Source organism: Eleutherodactylus coqui, chromosome 11 (assembly GCF_035609145.1).
Source record: "Eleutherodactylus coqui strain aEleCoq1 chromosome 11, aEleCoq1.hap1, whole genome shotgun sequence".
Classification (NCBI taxonomy): Eukaryota; Metazoa; Chordata; class Amphibia; order Anura; family Eleutherodactylidae; genus Eleutherodactylus; species Eleutherodactylus coqui.
The window spans coordinates 44,323,345-44,339,559 of NC_089847.1; the positions used below are offsets into that span (position 1 = coordinate 44,323,345).

Here is a 16,215-nt window from a genome sequence, read left to right on the forward strand (position 1 = left end):
AACTAATATTTATATTATAATGATAAATAGAAAAAAAGAAAAACTTTCTTTATAGCTGCGCTACAACATTAACCCTTAGGTAGATAAGGGAATAAGCCTCTAAAAAACCTCAGTTCAATAGAAAGCAAATATTTTTATTCCCCACATAACAATCAAATACAAGTAAAACGTTAAAAGGAGAGAGAGGGAGGGGGAGAGGGATGGGGAGGGGGAGGGGGGGAGAGGGGGAGAGGGGGAGAGGGGGAGAGGGAAAGAGAGAGAAAATATATATATGAGTGACTGCTGCCTCTCATTGGCTTAGCGGGACCAATCAGATGAGAGGCAGCAGTCACTCACCCATTCATGAATGGGTGTGTGAGTGAGATCTGCCTCTGATTGGTCAGGCTGTGACCAATTGGAGGCAGCTCATTCAGCAGGCGGGGATTTTAAATCCCCGGCTGCTGAATACTACTTACAGCTGTTCAGAGCAGTTCAGGAGGACTGCCGCTGGCCACGCTGAACTCCATCTGCCGGGACCAGGTGAGTATATATTTTTTATTTTTACACATTTCTGGATGAATTGCAGGGAAGGGCTTATATATTTAAGCCCTTCCCGAAAATTCATCCCGAGCTCGCCAGCAGCTCATTGCTTTCAATGGAGCCGGCTGTATTGCCGGCTCCATTGAATTCAATGGTCAGTGCTCATTTAATCGAGACGAGTAACGCGTGGTGCTCGTCTCGAGTAACGAGCATCCAAATACTCAAACAAGCATCAAGCTCGGACGAGTATGCTCGCTCATCTCTAATACACAACACACGCGTATATAACCTAGTGTATATATGTACACAAGGGGGAAAGGGACATGTTATTTGAGGTAATTTCAGATTGCTTTCAGGTAATTTATTTATTACCCCTCATTTTGCCAACCTCAGAAGGATGGAAGGCTGAGTCAACCTTGAGCCGGCTACCTGAACTGTGATTGAACTCACAACCTTCAGGTCATGAGCAAGAGCTTAATACTCTGTGCCACACGAGGCCCACAATGCACAGGTATATAACCTAGTATATATATGTGTACACAACACACGGGTATATAGGTATATAACCTAGTATATATATGTACACAACACACGGGTGTATCACCTAGAGTGTGTGTGTGTTTGTGTGTGTGTATGTATATATGTATATAGCCGTGCGTTACGTATATCACCTAGTGTGTGTGTGTGTGTGTGTATATATATATACGTGTGTAATATATATATATATATGCACAACACACTGGTATATGTATATACATATATATGTGTGTGTGTGTATACATACATATATATATATATACACACAATTCACAGGTATAACACCTACTATATATATGTACACAACGCACGGGTATATCAAACTACTAACGACCACTTGTCTTAATGTTTGTGTGTGAGTGCTTCTCATGCTCCGCGCCCTGGTGATGTCCTTGCTCCACCCCTTGGTGACACCATCGAAGGTCTTACAACATGAATAAAACACAGAGTCTGACCGACAGAAGAACACCACAGTTAGGGCTCTTAGAAGGGGAGGGCAAAAATAACAAAATGAGAATACAACTAAACCGCTATTATGTCAGACACAACTCAGCGGTCCTGACAGAAGACAACAACCTACTACCACAGATCCAGTGGGCTAAAGGACCTGTGGTGATGTCACTGCTGTGGAAGGAGCCAAGCTGTGTTTGACTTGTGTGGTAATCAAGCTACTGTGAGCGTGATACACATGTAAACATACCCCAGAGGTGATAGTAACACCCCCCCCCCTAGCGACCCCAGTGATACTGGTGACCCCTTCCACCACAGTGGCCCCTAGTATAATAGTGACACCCCACAGCGGCCCCCAGTATAATAGTGACACCAAAAAACGGCCCCCAAAACAATAGTGACACCCCACAGCGGCCCCCTGTATAATAGTGACACCCTACAGCAGCCCCAGTGTAATAGTGATATCCCACAGCGGCCCTCAGTATAATAGTGACATCCTACAGCAGCCCCCAGTATAATAGTGACATCCCACAGCAGCCCCTAGTATCATAGTGACATCCCACAGCGGCCCCCGGTATAATAGTGACACCCTACAGCGGGCTTCAGTATAATAGTGACATCCAACAGCGGTCCCAGTAGAAATAGTGATACCCCACAGCCGCCCCAGTGTAATAGTGACATACCACAGTGGCCCCAGTGTAATAGTGACATTCCACAGTGGCCCCAGTGTAATAGTGACATTCCACAGTGGCCCCAGTGTAATAGTGACATTCCACAATGGCCCCAGTGTAATAGTGACATACCACAGTGGCCCCAGTGTAATAGTGACATTTAATAGCGGCCCCAGTATAATAGTGACACTCCACAGCGTACCCCAGTATAATAGTGACACCCCACAGCGGTTTCCAGTAGTAGTAGTGACATCCCACAGTGGCCCTAGTGTAATTGTGACATTCCACAGTGGCCCCAGTGTAATAGTGACATTCAACAGTGGCCCCAGTGTAATAGTGACATTCCACAGTGGCCCCAGTGTAATAGTGACATCCCACAGCGGCTCCAGTATAATACTGACACCCCACAGCGTACCCCAATGTAATAGGGACACCCTACAGCGGCCTTCAGTATAATAGTGACATCCAACAGCAGCCCCAGTAGTAATAGTGACACTCCACAACGGTCCCCAGTAGAAATAGTGACACCCCACAGCGGCCCCAGTGTAATAGTGACATTCAACAGCGGCCACCAGTATAATAGTGACACTCCACAGCGTACCCCAGTATAATAGTGACACCCTACAGCGGTTAGTAATAGGGACATCCCACAGCAGCCCAGTGTAATAGTGACGTCCCATGACGGCCCCCCTTCCGCATCCGAGTCCCACATACTTACCCCCACCTCCTTGTGGAAGCTCTACTCCTGCTGTGCTCAGTGCTGATCCGGGGCACACTGTGACGTCAGTGTGCTGCTGGATGCCTCCTTCCCCTGCTCTCGCGGAACCATGGAGGAGACGTCGGGGGGGGGGGGGGGGGAGGAGGATCCTGGCTGCACACTGACATAACAGTGTGCGTCGGGATAAGCAATGCTAGCAGCGCAGCTGAGTAAATGCCGTCAGGGGAGCAGCGGCCCCCTTCCGGTATTCACTAACATAGTGAGAGGCCAATGCCATAGGTTCGCCACCACTGACCTAGTATACAAAATATGTACACGACGCATGGGTATATCACCTAGTATATATATCAAACTACTAACGACCACATGTCTGTGAGTATGTATGTATGTGTGTGTGTGTGATTCTTATGCTCCACCCCTGGTGATGTCATGGCTCCGCCTCATGATGATGTCATTGAAGGTCCTACAACATATATAAAACACAGAGTCTGACCGACAAAAGAACAACAAAGTTAGGCCTCTTTAAAAGGGGAGGAGAAAAATAACAAAATGAAAATACAACTTAGGGTAACTACCCACTACAGTTTTTTTTCACTGCGAAATGTGCAGTGTTTTTTTTTCTGTAGGGGTCTATGGGACTTGTAATGTTAAAATCGCGGCGGAATATATATATATATATATATAAATCACCTAATGTGTGTATATATATATGTACACAGCGCAGAGAAGTGAGAAATCAGATCTGTTATTTTTCTCATTGATTTAAAAAAAGGAAAGCAAATGTAACGGCTTCTGTTTGCTTCCATTACACCAGTTTTTATTTTCTTGGATCGAAAAATAGAGCAGTCTGCAGCGTTATTTGGCTTTTGGATCTATAATATACAGTTTCTTATCTTATAATTTGTTCAATTGTGCTTATCTAGGCAAGAAGACTCCTTGATCTCCTCAGGGTGAAGGGAAATGAACCTGCAAGATGCTTGATAGAATTCATACATAACTTAGGTGAAGGGATAGTAGAACAAGTTACAGATGGTAAGTGAGGCTCCTTACTTCTGTGGTCTTACGTGTGTCGCAAAGAGGTGCTGCACAACGCAGGTTTCAGGATATGATGGAGACGCAGAGTTAACAAAAAAAATACAGAAATTATGATTCTACCGGTATGAGTGTAAGTAAGAACAACCGTAACTGGCAATGATCTGAGTTTCACCCTATGGTCACTTACCGCTGTGCGCACTAACTCAGTTCTGTGTCTGTTACTATAAGTGATAAATCCAAACAATGTAAATGACATTTGTAAGGGTTAGACAGGTAAGAGTGGATCGCAGACATGAGAAGTCCTACACAGTCCTTTTGAGCCTGGTTGTTACTTCACTGATATTAATGCACTAGAACTAAATATGGTGTCGGTACTCCCAAGAGGCACGGTGGTGTATTACATTAGGCCTTTGTTCATAACCAGGAATCACTGTCTCTTTAACAAGAAATCGCTGCAGCATTTCCGTATACAACAAGCCCGCTGTAAGTTTGTACTAGTGTGCACACTTATGATCCAGGTTGGAGCAGATCTCACTTACAGTTTGTCGCTGAAGAATACAAGCATCTCTGTTCCTGTATCCCCCTTAACTAATTTCTGATTACACAAGCCATAGCATGTGGCCTTGTAAAAGCAGCTTCAGCAATTGATCTCCCTCTCTGAAGATCGTGGCTTCAGTGTCTCCTTGAGGTTCCGGTGAGTTCGAGGCACTCCTGGTTTCTCACCTTCTATATGCTGTGCTTCCCTCTCACTCAGAAATGTGTCCCAAAATGTCCTTAAGTCTGACAGCATCTTCTCTACTCAGGCCTGCACCCTCAGGCAGTGTTCTCCTCTCTCTAGCCACCATATTCTAGGCCAGTGATAGCGAACTTTTTAGAGACCGAGTGCCCAAATTGCAACCCAAAACCCACTTATTTATCACAAAGTGCCAACATGTCAGGGGGCGGGGCTTATCATGACGTATGATTTTACCCCCATCGTTCAAAAAAGGACAGGGCCGCTTCAAAATAGACAGCATACAGATTTTGACTGCTTTTTGATGCGGAAATACTGCAGAATGTCCTCAGTTGAACTTTCGGTGCAAAATTCTGCAGCATTTCCGCATCGAAAAAGCAGTCAAAATCTGTACCCGGTCTATTTTGAAACAGCCCTGCCATCGCACAGCAGCCCCCAGTATAATAGTGACACCCCACAGCGGCCCCCAGTATAATAGTGACACCCCATAGCGGTCCCCAGCATAATAGTGACACCTCACAGCGGCCCCCTGTATAATAGTGACACCCCACAGCGGTCCCCAGTATAATAGTGACATCCCACAGCGGTCCCCAGTATAATAGTGACATCCCACAGCGGCCCCCAGTATAATAGTGACACCCCACAGCGGCCCCAATGGTAATAGTGACACCCCACAGCGGCCCCAGTGTAATAGTGACACCCCACAGCGGCCCCAGTGGTAATGGTGACATTCTACAGCGGCCCCAGTGTAATAGTGACACCCCACAGCGGCCCCCAGTGTAATAGTAACACCCCACAGCAGCCCCAGTGTAATAGTGACATCCCATAGCGGCCCCCCATCCTCCCCTCCCCCCCAAGACCCAAATACTTACCCCCTCCTCCTCGTGGAATCTCAAATTCCTCCTGTGCTCAGCGCTTATCCCGGTGCACACTCTGACGTCAGTGTACTGCCAGACGCCTTCTCCCCCTGCTCTTGCGGAACCGAAGAGGAGATGGGTACTGGTGTATCTTGTACCGTGTTAGACCTCTAGCTCTCGATTGGCTCAATGCTTTAAGGTTCTAGGAGCATGTGCATGTAGTTTTGCCTGCCGTACCATAGAGTTATTTTTCCTATTAGGCGTAGCTTATTTAACATGGCATCATTTAAAGTGAATAAGCTAAGCCTAACAGGAAAACTAACCCTTCACCCTAACTGGGAACAGCAGGCAAAACTACATCCAGATGGTTCACCTAACAGTCAGTGCTGGCTGCGGGCCGCCTGTGTGCTCTGTAGCGTGCAGCTCACTCACATTTGTGGTGCGCTCTGTGCTGTCCTCCTGCGCCTCAGCCTCTGCCGTTGCAACTCCCAGGGTCGGCTCTGTCCTCCCAACCGCACTCGCCTCTGTCCTCTATCCCAGCGCTCCCTGCCTCACCGCTGTCCTCTATGCCAGGGCCGCTGGGCAGGCTGTACGCTACCTGTGCCGCTGCTCCCAGTCTCGGGGCCGCCGCTCTCAGCTTCGCCGGCCATTGCTCCCGGCCTTGGGCCCGCCACTCTCAGCCTCGTCGCCACTTTCCTCTATGCCGGGGCCGCTGGGCAGGCTCTGCGCTGCCTGTGCCAGCGGTCCCAGCCTCGGACCCGCGGCTCTCAGCCTCGCCTCAGTCCTCCGCCTCCAGCCAATCAGAAGCTGGGGTCGTGAATCAGTTGGTTGACAGGTGTATTATGTAGCCACCCCTTGCTTCCGGTGGCGACATAATAAACCAGTTCCGAGGAGACGTCGGGGGAGAAGGATCCCGGCTGCACACTGACTTTACAATGTGAGCCAGGATCAGTGCTGCTAGCAGTGCAGCTGAGTGAATGCCGGCAGGGGAGCCGCGGCCCCTGCCAGTATTCACAAGTGCTGAGCAGTCGTAAGCGACGCATGCCAGTAGGGAGGGCTCTGCGTGCCGCCTCTGGCACGCATGCCATAGGTTCTCCACCACTGCTCTAGGCCATACACCCTCTTCCTGCTGAGCTCTAGTGACTGTAGGACCTGTAAATTGGGGCTAGGCTCATACCCACCCACTATTCCCTATGCATGGTGGTTGCTTGTATTAAACCCTTGTGGTTGGCCCCTTACTTGTTTAAAACTGAAGACCTACATTGTTCATAATAGCTACTCATTTTTATTATGTTAAAGGAGTTTCCAGCTTCCAAAATCTTTTTGAAACTTGATTAGGGTGTTGGAAAATATATTAAAAGATCATACTCTCCGCACCCAATCCCCTGCCAATCCTTTTCTGCCGATGCCCTGTTCCCCACTGCTCACTTCTTGCTGCTGCAGCTACAATGACATCCCAACAATTGGACATGTGAACGCTGCAGCTATTCACTGGCCAAAATGAGCTAGGGATGGCCTGCAGTGGTCATACAGCCCTGGTTTCATCGATGCAACAGGACATTGAGAGCAGCAGGGATTGGGTTAGTATGTTCATTTTTATTCTTTTCCACCTTCCTGAGCAAGTTTTAAAAAAATTGTGGGAAGCTGGATAACCTCTTTCAACCTCAACTCCTCCTGCTCAGTCTGTGCAATCTACAGAACACCCAAATATTGCACAGAAAGACTCTCTCCGCTTTGGCTGTCTCATAGTCACACGCTGTAGCAAGGTCATATTCTGTGCCTTGGGGAGGGGCTTATATACAGACTTCAATGCAGCTACATTATTTACATGTAGCGATGCTCAGTTTAACGTGCAGCATAGAAAGGGTTAAAAATGTAAGTGAAAATTCCTCCAATTTTTTATGAGAAATAGGACTGAAAAAGAGTCCCAGAAAGCCCATTTAGAACTTTCACTCACAGTACTGCTGCCACAGAAAAACAAAAAAGCAATTTAAATTTATTTTTAGACTTCCTTTAATTTTTTACCAGATCTTTCAGAGCTTTCACATGAATCCACATGCTTAACATTTCACAGAACTTCACTTCTTCTTTTGTACTCAGAATTATTGTTACTGTGCATTTATGCGTGCAAAGTGATACAATTGGTAATACTGTAGCTATTTGCTAATACATACAGTACAGGGGAGTTCCACGTAGGGATTAAAAGTGCAAGAATATTTCGTGCCGATGTTTTGTAATGCAAACTGCATCATAATCCAGTATTTGAGAGTTTATTGAGAATACCTATTGAAGTCCAAAGACTGGGTGAACGGCTATAAAGGTAAAAGATTGCTTTCATTAGGACAATTAAATATACGTTTACTACTGTACTTAAGTAAGTCACGTACACACATAAATACCTGGCCAAAACACCAGCCAAATGTTGCCAAGTGATATCAAACTAAAAGTTACAAAAAGTTGAATAATCTAATTACCATAAAGCAACTGAGCCAACCCAGAGGATAAAGCAAAAATAATAAATGAATGGTCTCGCCCAATTCAGACATTATCCAGATATACTTCATTTATCTGATGTTCCAGTCTCATGATGGCTCCTACAATGAAAATTGTTGAAATATGAAAAAGACAAGGAAAGAAGGGACTTATCTTATCATTCCCTACTGCCTAGTACACTCTATATTACAAAAAAATTGGGTTACCTCCCTGACAAGAGCGACCCTGAATAAAAATACCTATATAGGAGACTCTAAAATGTCCTTAAGAGGATAAGGGTCTCTTAATATATATATAACAATGCATTTCAAGATCATAATGACTGTCAGTTGGGGGTTGAGACTGTAAATAACTGCAGCTCCACCCAGTATGTGCCATGCTTTCATGTCTTGTTGTAGTTGTTTTTACATATATCTTTTTATATATGTTCCTATATCTTTTTGCAATTTTTGTTGTCATCTTACTGTTGTTCCCAGATAAAACTTCTGCCTACTGTACTGCTGAAATGCACAGGGACATTTTTAAAGTGGCCCTCACCCCAGCAGGGACATTTTAGAGTCTCCTTTCTAAAGACTTTTATCTAGGGTTGCTCTTGTCAGGGCGGTAACCTCACTGTTTTGTGATGTAGACCGTACTAGATAGTAGGGAATGACTGGGTGAGTTCAGGACCCCTTTTCCCTTCTCTTTTTCATATAGCATTGTAAAAAAAAGTCAAGCACCTACAAGGAGTTGTCAGAATTGAATGGAACTTTATATGTGTGTTGATATATGTAAGTGATTGAGAAAACCTTATGTTAATTATCCTAATAAAAGCCGTAGTCATATTTGTACCTTAGTGGTGATTACAATTTGGGATAGTTTACCTAGATCCCCAATATATTTGTGTCATACACAAAGAAAACCTGTTGAGCTGTGAAAAATCTTTATTTACAAGTCATTGTAAAAGCAAGCTATGTATCTTGACCTCTATACAATTAGGGAGTCTTGCATGTAAACAATTTTCTCCTTAAGGTTATCCCGAAATTAGTTCTTGTACTCTGGATTTTCACACAGTTTGCATAAGTGGAGCTGTCCACCTCTAAAATATTGATGCCATCAATACTTGATTGGTGAAGGTCCACCGCACGGTACCCCCAATCAGCTTTCACTGGGCCACTCTGACGTGTATGGAACTGGAAGCAGACAGCTCTATACACACTCCACTGGCGAGGGTTGGTATTGCAGGCACATTTCCCATTGAATAAGAAGGAATCTCTCTGATCACCTTTTAGCATCTGCACAGGATAACCAGCCGTTTGGGTGTAGCACAGAGTGGCTGTCATGTAATGTGAGACTACTTTTTCCCTTGAAAGATTTGCGCCCTTTCATTTTTAAAGTAAGATGATGCCCTAAGTGGGTGCTGACTTTTGCTAACCCCTTGTCCCAGCCCTGATATGAACTTTGGCACAGATTGCAATTGAAATTAAGGAGATGCAGAAGCTACCCAGATTCTGATGCAGATTTCTCCAATGAATCCAAGCTGAAAGCAGTGCACACATTTGACCATGTGAATATGGCCTGAGAACAGAGTGCCTTCAGGAACACCGATGTGTTCTATCAAAATCAGCTAATCTTCTGGGATGGTTCTAATCCAAAGATTTTCCCATTGTTTTATATCTCTAATCAGTCTCCTGCTTCTAGTGAAACCCCCTATTACTTTACAATGCAGTTCTGTGCTGACTCAACTGATGGATTTTTAGACTTTCTGCACCCACAAGACAAGAAATGAATTGTACTACTATTTTATTTATCAATCTCATTAACGGAGCACTTAATCTATATATTGGTTTTGCATTATGTTTTTTTGGTTATTCACATATTTTCAGAAATGTATTTGTTAGTTGTTCTCAGAGTGCAATGCATTGTGGAAGATTGAGATAAAATATGTCCAAAAGTGTTTACTGAACCACATAGCAGTATACAGTGCATACAGTACAACGCAAAGAAATCAGCTTTTATACCTAATGAAGACACCAGAGGGAGTTGAAACACATTATACAGTAGTTTTAACCTGATGAAGACCCCAGAGGGAGTTTAAACATGTTTTACTGTATGCACTGTATACCACTATATGGATCAATTAATACTTTTGGGCATATTGCTTGCTGTCGGGAGCCTTCATTGTATGGTTCCACATAGCAGCACCATTGGTGATGTTTCTCTACTATCATATTACCTCCTGCGTTTGAGGTGTTCTGAATGACATCCCTCATGTTCATCATTAATTGAAGCTGGTGGCACTACATAACAATTATATCACCGGGACATCTGGCATTTATTGGAGTTGTGCCTAAATGAGCACAACTCTATCAGGTGAGAGGTTTATACATCATTTGTACATTTTTTATTGTTTTTGTACTACAACATTTGCAGATCTGCATACTTCCTTTCTGCTTTTTGTTTTCATTTTGTTGGAGCCCAAGGATATCCTGTATTCTTTCCTAGAACCAATGCTTCCTTAAAACAATATCTAAAAGAGCATGCCACAGAGTTTCTCTGATGCATTCTCTATATACCCCAGAGGAACAGCAGGTTCCCATAAGTAGTTATACTGTATTGCATTTCCATAGAACTAGGAGGTTGTAAAGAGCCATAATACGACCGTGTGCACATGTCCTAAAGAGCCTTTCATACATTACTTTAACAGTAAAGATAGGTACCTAGGACAATAAGGTCTCCTCTAAAGTAGAAGAAAAAAAGAGACGCAAAATTTTAATATACGGAAATATGGAATATATTGTAACACAAATGAGTAAATACTAAGCTAATTTGTCTACTTTATCTTGTTTTAGTATGTTTAGCCTATCAGACTAAGTTGAAGACCACAATATCTGCACAGTCAAAGTTCCTTAGTACTTATGATGGATCGGAAAATATGTGTTTGGAGGACATTTACACACAGAGTGTTCTGGAGATACCGGAAAATCCAAACAATTCAGACAATATGCAAGGATCTCCAAACCAGGATCTCCTGAGTATATTTAATGCCCAGGGTCTAATCAACAACAAGGCAGATTCCATTCTTATACTTGGAGATGCCGGTAGCGGTAAAAGCACATTGCTTCAACAAATCCAACATCTCTGGGCTGATGGACAAGCACTCCAAAACTTCAGCTTCATTTTCCCATTTACTTGTAGAAGGTTGTACTGTATTACCAAGCCACTATCTTTAAAAGCACTTCTGTTTGAGCAGTGCTGCTGGCCACCAGATCAACTTCAGGATAAAATATTCCAGTTCATTCTTGACAATCCAAGGAAGGTCCTCATCACATTTGATGGGTTTGATGAGTTCAAGTTTGCTTTCACAGATGATAGTAGACACTGCTCTCCTACTGAACCAACGGGTATAGCAGGTCTTGTCTTCAACCTCATCCAAGGAAATTTGATGAAAGACTGTCTAAAAGTGGTGACCAGCAGACCCGATGTTGTGAATGTAAGTCTAAGGAAATATGTCCGAAAAGAAATGCATTTAAAAGGTTTTTCTGAAGAAGGGATTGAGTTTTTTATGAGAAAGCACCACAGCAACCCAGACACCGCGAAAGACATCATCAGTTTGGTGAAAGCCAATTCGTCTCTGCATGGACTTTGCAATATTCCTGTCTTCTGCTGGATTGTTTCAAAGTGTCATAAACAACTAATTAATTGTGGTAGCAAAACGCCACAGACCATGACTGATATGTATGTTCTAACGCTTAAACATTTCCTCCACCATTCGTCAACAAGGTTGAAGGTAACAGAAAATGTTCTCTTAGAAAAAGTTAACTCGATCAAACATCTTGGGAAGCTGGCACTTAATGGACTCTGCCAAGGATTATATGTATTTTCTTACCATGATGTTGCTAAGGAAGGGATCACGGAGGAGGATTTAACTTTGGGGTTTCTTGTTCTTTCAAGGAACTTTTCTGATGAAAAGCCTGTTTCATCTCAGTACTATGAATTCCTACATATTACGTTTCAGTGCTTTTTTGCAGCACTGTATATGATAATGAATGACGATGTGAGCTCGGCTTCTCTCCACCAGCTATTTAAATGGAACAGAAAACCAACAAGGGAATCTCGTGTAAAAATTTCTCATTTGTGTTTACAGCCAATCCTACCGAGACAACGTAAATCTTTTCTACGCAACATAGAGATTCGAAATCTCCAGATTACTGCGACCTTTGTAGCAGGTCTGTTATCTAATGCACTTTATAGCAATCTGGTTGATTCATGGCAACCAATAAAACTTTCAACAAAATGTAAAATTATTAAAAGATGTTTGACCAAAGGTATCCAGAAGCACTTTAATTCCATACCACCCGCACTGAAGGATGAGAAGAAAAGCATGCATGCTATGCCGGATTTTGTCTGGCTCATAAAGTGTATTTATGAATTACAAGATATGACCTTATCTGAGAAGGCCGTGCAAGGTCTGGACATCGATCACTTGAAGATGACCTATTGTGGGATTGGTCCAACCGAATGCACAGCATTGGCTTATGTGTTGAAGCATTTAAAGAAACCAGTTGGCATGCAGTTGGATCACAATTCTATTGGTGACATCGGAATTGAGCAGTTGATTCCTTGTCTTCACAAGTGCCGTGCTCTATAGTAAGTGGCTGCTGTTTTCTTATTTTTGAGGTCATATTTTTAATGGGACCCATTGTACAACCAACAACAAACTTTATTAGGTTTCAATTCAAACTAGTGTTTTTACAATTCAGTTTTACTTAAGACGAAAATCAGCAAAACAGAAAGCATCCCTTCTGTTTTTTGTCATATTTATAAAACAGATCCATCAAAAAAGGATAGAATACTTTCTGTTTCACAGCATTGAAAACCAATCAGTGTTCTTGAGCGAACCAAACTCATACAACAGTGGAGGTTGCGAGGACAGCCCCATTGCCTTGTAGTGGTGGGGTCCTAGGTTCCAATCTTACCAAGGATACAATCTGTATGGACTTTGAAACTCAAAACAGATGTTGCTCTTAGTCAGATTTGAACTTAGAACTCCAGCATTGCAAGGCAGCAGTTCTAACAACTGAGCCACCTTGCTTTGCCTTCCCTCTCTGAAGTAGAAGAAACACAAAGAGAACATAAAAACTCCATACAGATGTTTACTTTGGTCAGATTTGAATCTAGGCCTCCAGAATGCATATTTGGGATTTCAGCCGCACTTAAGCAGCGCTGCTGATTAGAGCCACCTGATTGGCTCTTCGGCACCACGTGACTACACAGCGTGCACGCACATTGCCTTCAGCAGCCGTGCACTACACACTACAGTTAAGCAGACGTACACTACACTTAAGCAGCACGGGGTTAGGTTTAGGGTTAGGTTTAGGGTTAGTTTTAGGGTTAGGTTTAGGGTTAGTGTTTAGGGTTAGGTTTAGGGTTAGGGTTGGGGTTACGGTTTAGGGTTAGGTTTAGGTCCTCCACCAATAGCTATAATGAATAGCATCTCCTACGCAGTTTTACAAAGATTTACTAGCTGAAGCCAAAGAAGCATTGCACTCAGAGATCCAGATATCTTCCGGTAAGGTTCTGAGAAAAGCCTGAAGAGTTTTTTTTTTCTTCTAGCGATCTGTGGACTTTACTGATAAAAAGTTATGACTTGTTAAAAGTTTCATAAAACCAGCGAGTCAACTTTAAATGTTACAAAACAACATTCTTTTATTATAGCTTGAGAGACAACAACATTACTGACAAAGGGCTCTGCAGACTCATGGAGCATGTTCTACACTGGCCGAACTTCCAGAAGATTGCGTATGTACTCATGAAATGATGTGACTTTACATGATGAGTCATTTGTAGCAGTGAAGCCAGTTCTATTGTGAACAGTTAAAACAACTGATGGACTTTATACAGACAGACAGAATATAATTGCCTAATTTAGAACAGATTGAGACTTTTACATATTTGCTCCGTCTCATTGTCTTCTCGATAAACATAGAGAAACAGTTCCATTAATGGCTTTTTGGAAGCCAGAATACAGTTGAAGATAATGGAAAAAAAGGTGAAAACAGAAATCATTCATCAAGCTTTCTGATACAGTTCAGCAAAGTACACGCATTACTGTAAATAGATCCTATGATACATGTACACTATAGGAATATGACTTTTTTCAAATCTGAAAGCCTGTGGTGGCAAATGATGACTTTTAGCATATAACTTTCCAAAATTTTGTTAAATTGTAAAAAAAAAAGCTGCACCTAACGAGACGATGTTTTAGCCTGAAGCATGAAATTTGAAAATAAAATACCTACCATTAGACATGAGAATTAAAAATTGACGATGCTAACAATATTTAAACCGAATTTAGAGCATCCCTATCCAGCACTTATCCATCCTCTGTGACTCAATATTTCAACTTTGCACATGACCTAGTGACCTTGCTGACAGAAATTCTCATATTCAAGCTTGCATTAACCCTTTCCTAGTGGCTAGGCTTCTTTTTTTATTATGTTTTACAACTTATAAACTCCTATTATTTCTGTTATTTTCCGTATATGGCAAAAATGAAATGATATTGGGTGCGGGATGTTTTTACATGACCAAAAGAAAATAACACCGGAAAACTAACACTTAGGCAAAAGTTCATGAAATGCAACATCAGGAAAATTAATATTTTGAAAAAAGTTAAAAAGTCATAACCCTAATATACAGGGTGTTGTCAGATAGGCTAATCCAGGGCTATATCTTAATACTGGTGTTCTATATTGAAATAACAATATTGTATCTGAATAAGTAAGTAATGGATATGCTAACGATGATATGGTATAGGGGTTCTTTGAGCCCTGGAACATGGATTTCAATTTTGTGTTGTAGCCCCTGTAAGAGATAGAGAGTAAAAGCAAATTGCAAAGTTGAAGAGTAGCATGTGAGAAGCAGAAATCCGCTTTCCATGTCCCCCTAAGTCCTGTGGGACCGCTACTATGGCGGAAGTATGGAAAACGTACTCAAAGTAGCCTTCTTCTGCTTCGATGGGGGCAGATCATACAAGAAGTCATCCACCGTTGTCTGTAGGAGATACAGGTACCGATCCATTTTGAGAGTCCCTGGAATAAACACAGGTCCAACAACAGCTCCATGCATGTATTGTAGCAGAAGGAGGCTACTTGTGAGTATACTTTTCTTACTTCAGTCATAGCAGCAGTTCCAGAGGACGCAGAGAGATGCAGAAAGTAGATTTCTGCTTCTTTAATGCTGCTCCTTAACTTTGCAATTGGGTTTTATGCTTTCTCTCACAGGGACCACAATACAAAGATATTGCAATCCATGTTCCGGGTCTCCAGGGGCCCATGTGCCGTACCATCATGTAGTGCATCCATATCTTCCTATTCAAGTACACTATTGTTATTTCAATATAGGACACCAGTATAGAGATTTACTGTCTATGACTATACCCTGTATACACAACATGTGTTTTGACCTTGTTATCTCATGGCTGACAACATGAAATGATTATTGCAGACTTCAAATGTGCTTTGAATGTAGCCTTAGGGTCTGTTCACAACTGCATCAAGCTTTTCCCTTGTTTGACTCCATGATGTGAGTCAAACAATGAAAATAGCACTAGATCCGGTAAAGGCCAGGCATGAACGGCACCCACTAGACTCCATTGACTATAATTGGGTCTTTTGGGCTTTAAGCATGCCATTCGGCTGTTCTATGTCATCTGGGAGCCTCAAATGCAGATGTGAACAGAACAGATTATTTGTTTCCTGAATTTTGATTCACTATCTAATATCTATTGATCTAACAATAAGTTGGCCAATATGTTATCCAATCCACATTTACTAAAGTAAGTTGTAACTTTACTTAATTTTACATTGTCTATAAATCTCTGTTCACACCACATGTGGTCAATACTGTTTTTAGACTTTGTTTAACAGATAGAAGAGCTACACTAATTGATAAAAAAAATAATGCACCAAGAAGGAGTTGTTGGAATTGAATGAAACTTTCTATGTGTGAATGTAGTGATGATATGTAAGTGATAACGGTATTAGAGCAAAAGTATATGTTCATTGGGGGAAAGCTGGACAATTCAAAGGAGGCTCTAGTACCCTGTTGGACCGCCTTTAGTCTGGGTATATGATGAGATATGGTTGGGCATGGAGGTGTACAGGATCCATATGTTATCCTGGGGTAGATTTGTTCACAGATGTTGCAACTGGGCCTTTG

General features: G+C 42.6%; 1 protein-coding gene across 3 annotated transcripts in view; it reads left to right on the top strand.

Annotated features, from left to right (window-relative positions):
• Positions 1-16,215, top strand: part of NOD2 (nucleotide binding oligomerization domain containing 2) — a 73,199-nt gene that overhangs the window by 35,112 nt on the left and 21,872 nt on the right. For all 3 annotated transcript variants that reach the window (XM_066583960.1, XM_066583961.1, XM_066583959.1), the window contains exons 3-5: positions 3,819-3,927; positions 10,845-12,642; positions 13,711-13,794. In XM_066583960.1, coding sequence (XP_066440057.1) covers positions 3,819-3,927; positions 10,845-12,642; positions 13,711-13,794 — 1,991 coding nt within the window. The remainder of the gene's footprint in view (positions 1-3,818; positions 3,928-10,844; positions 12,643-13,710; positions 13,795-16,215) is intronic.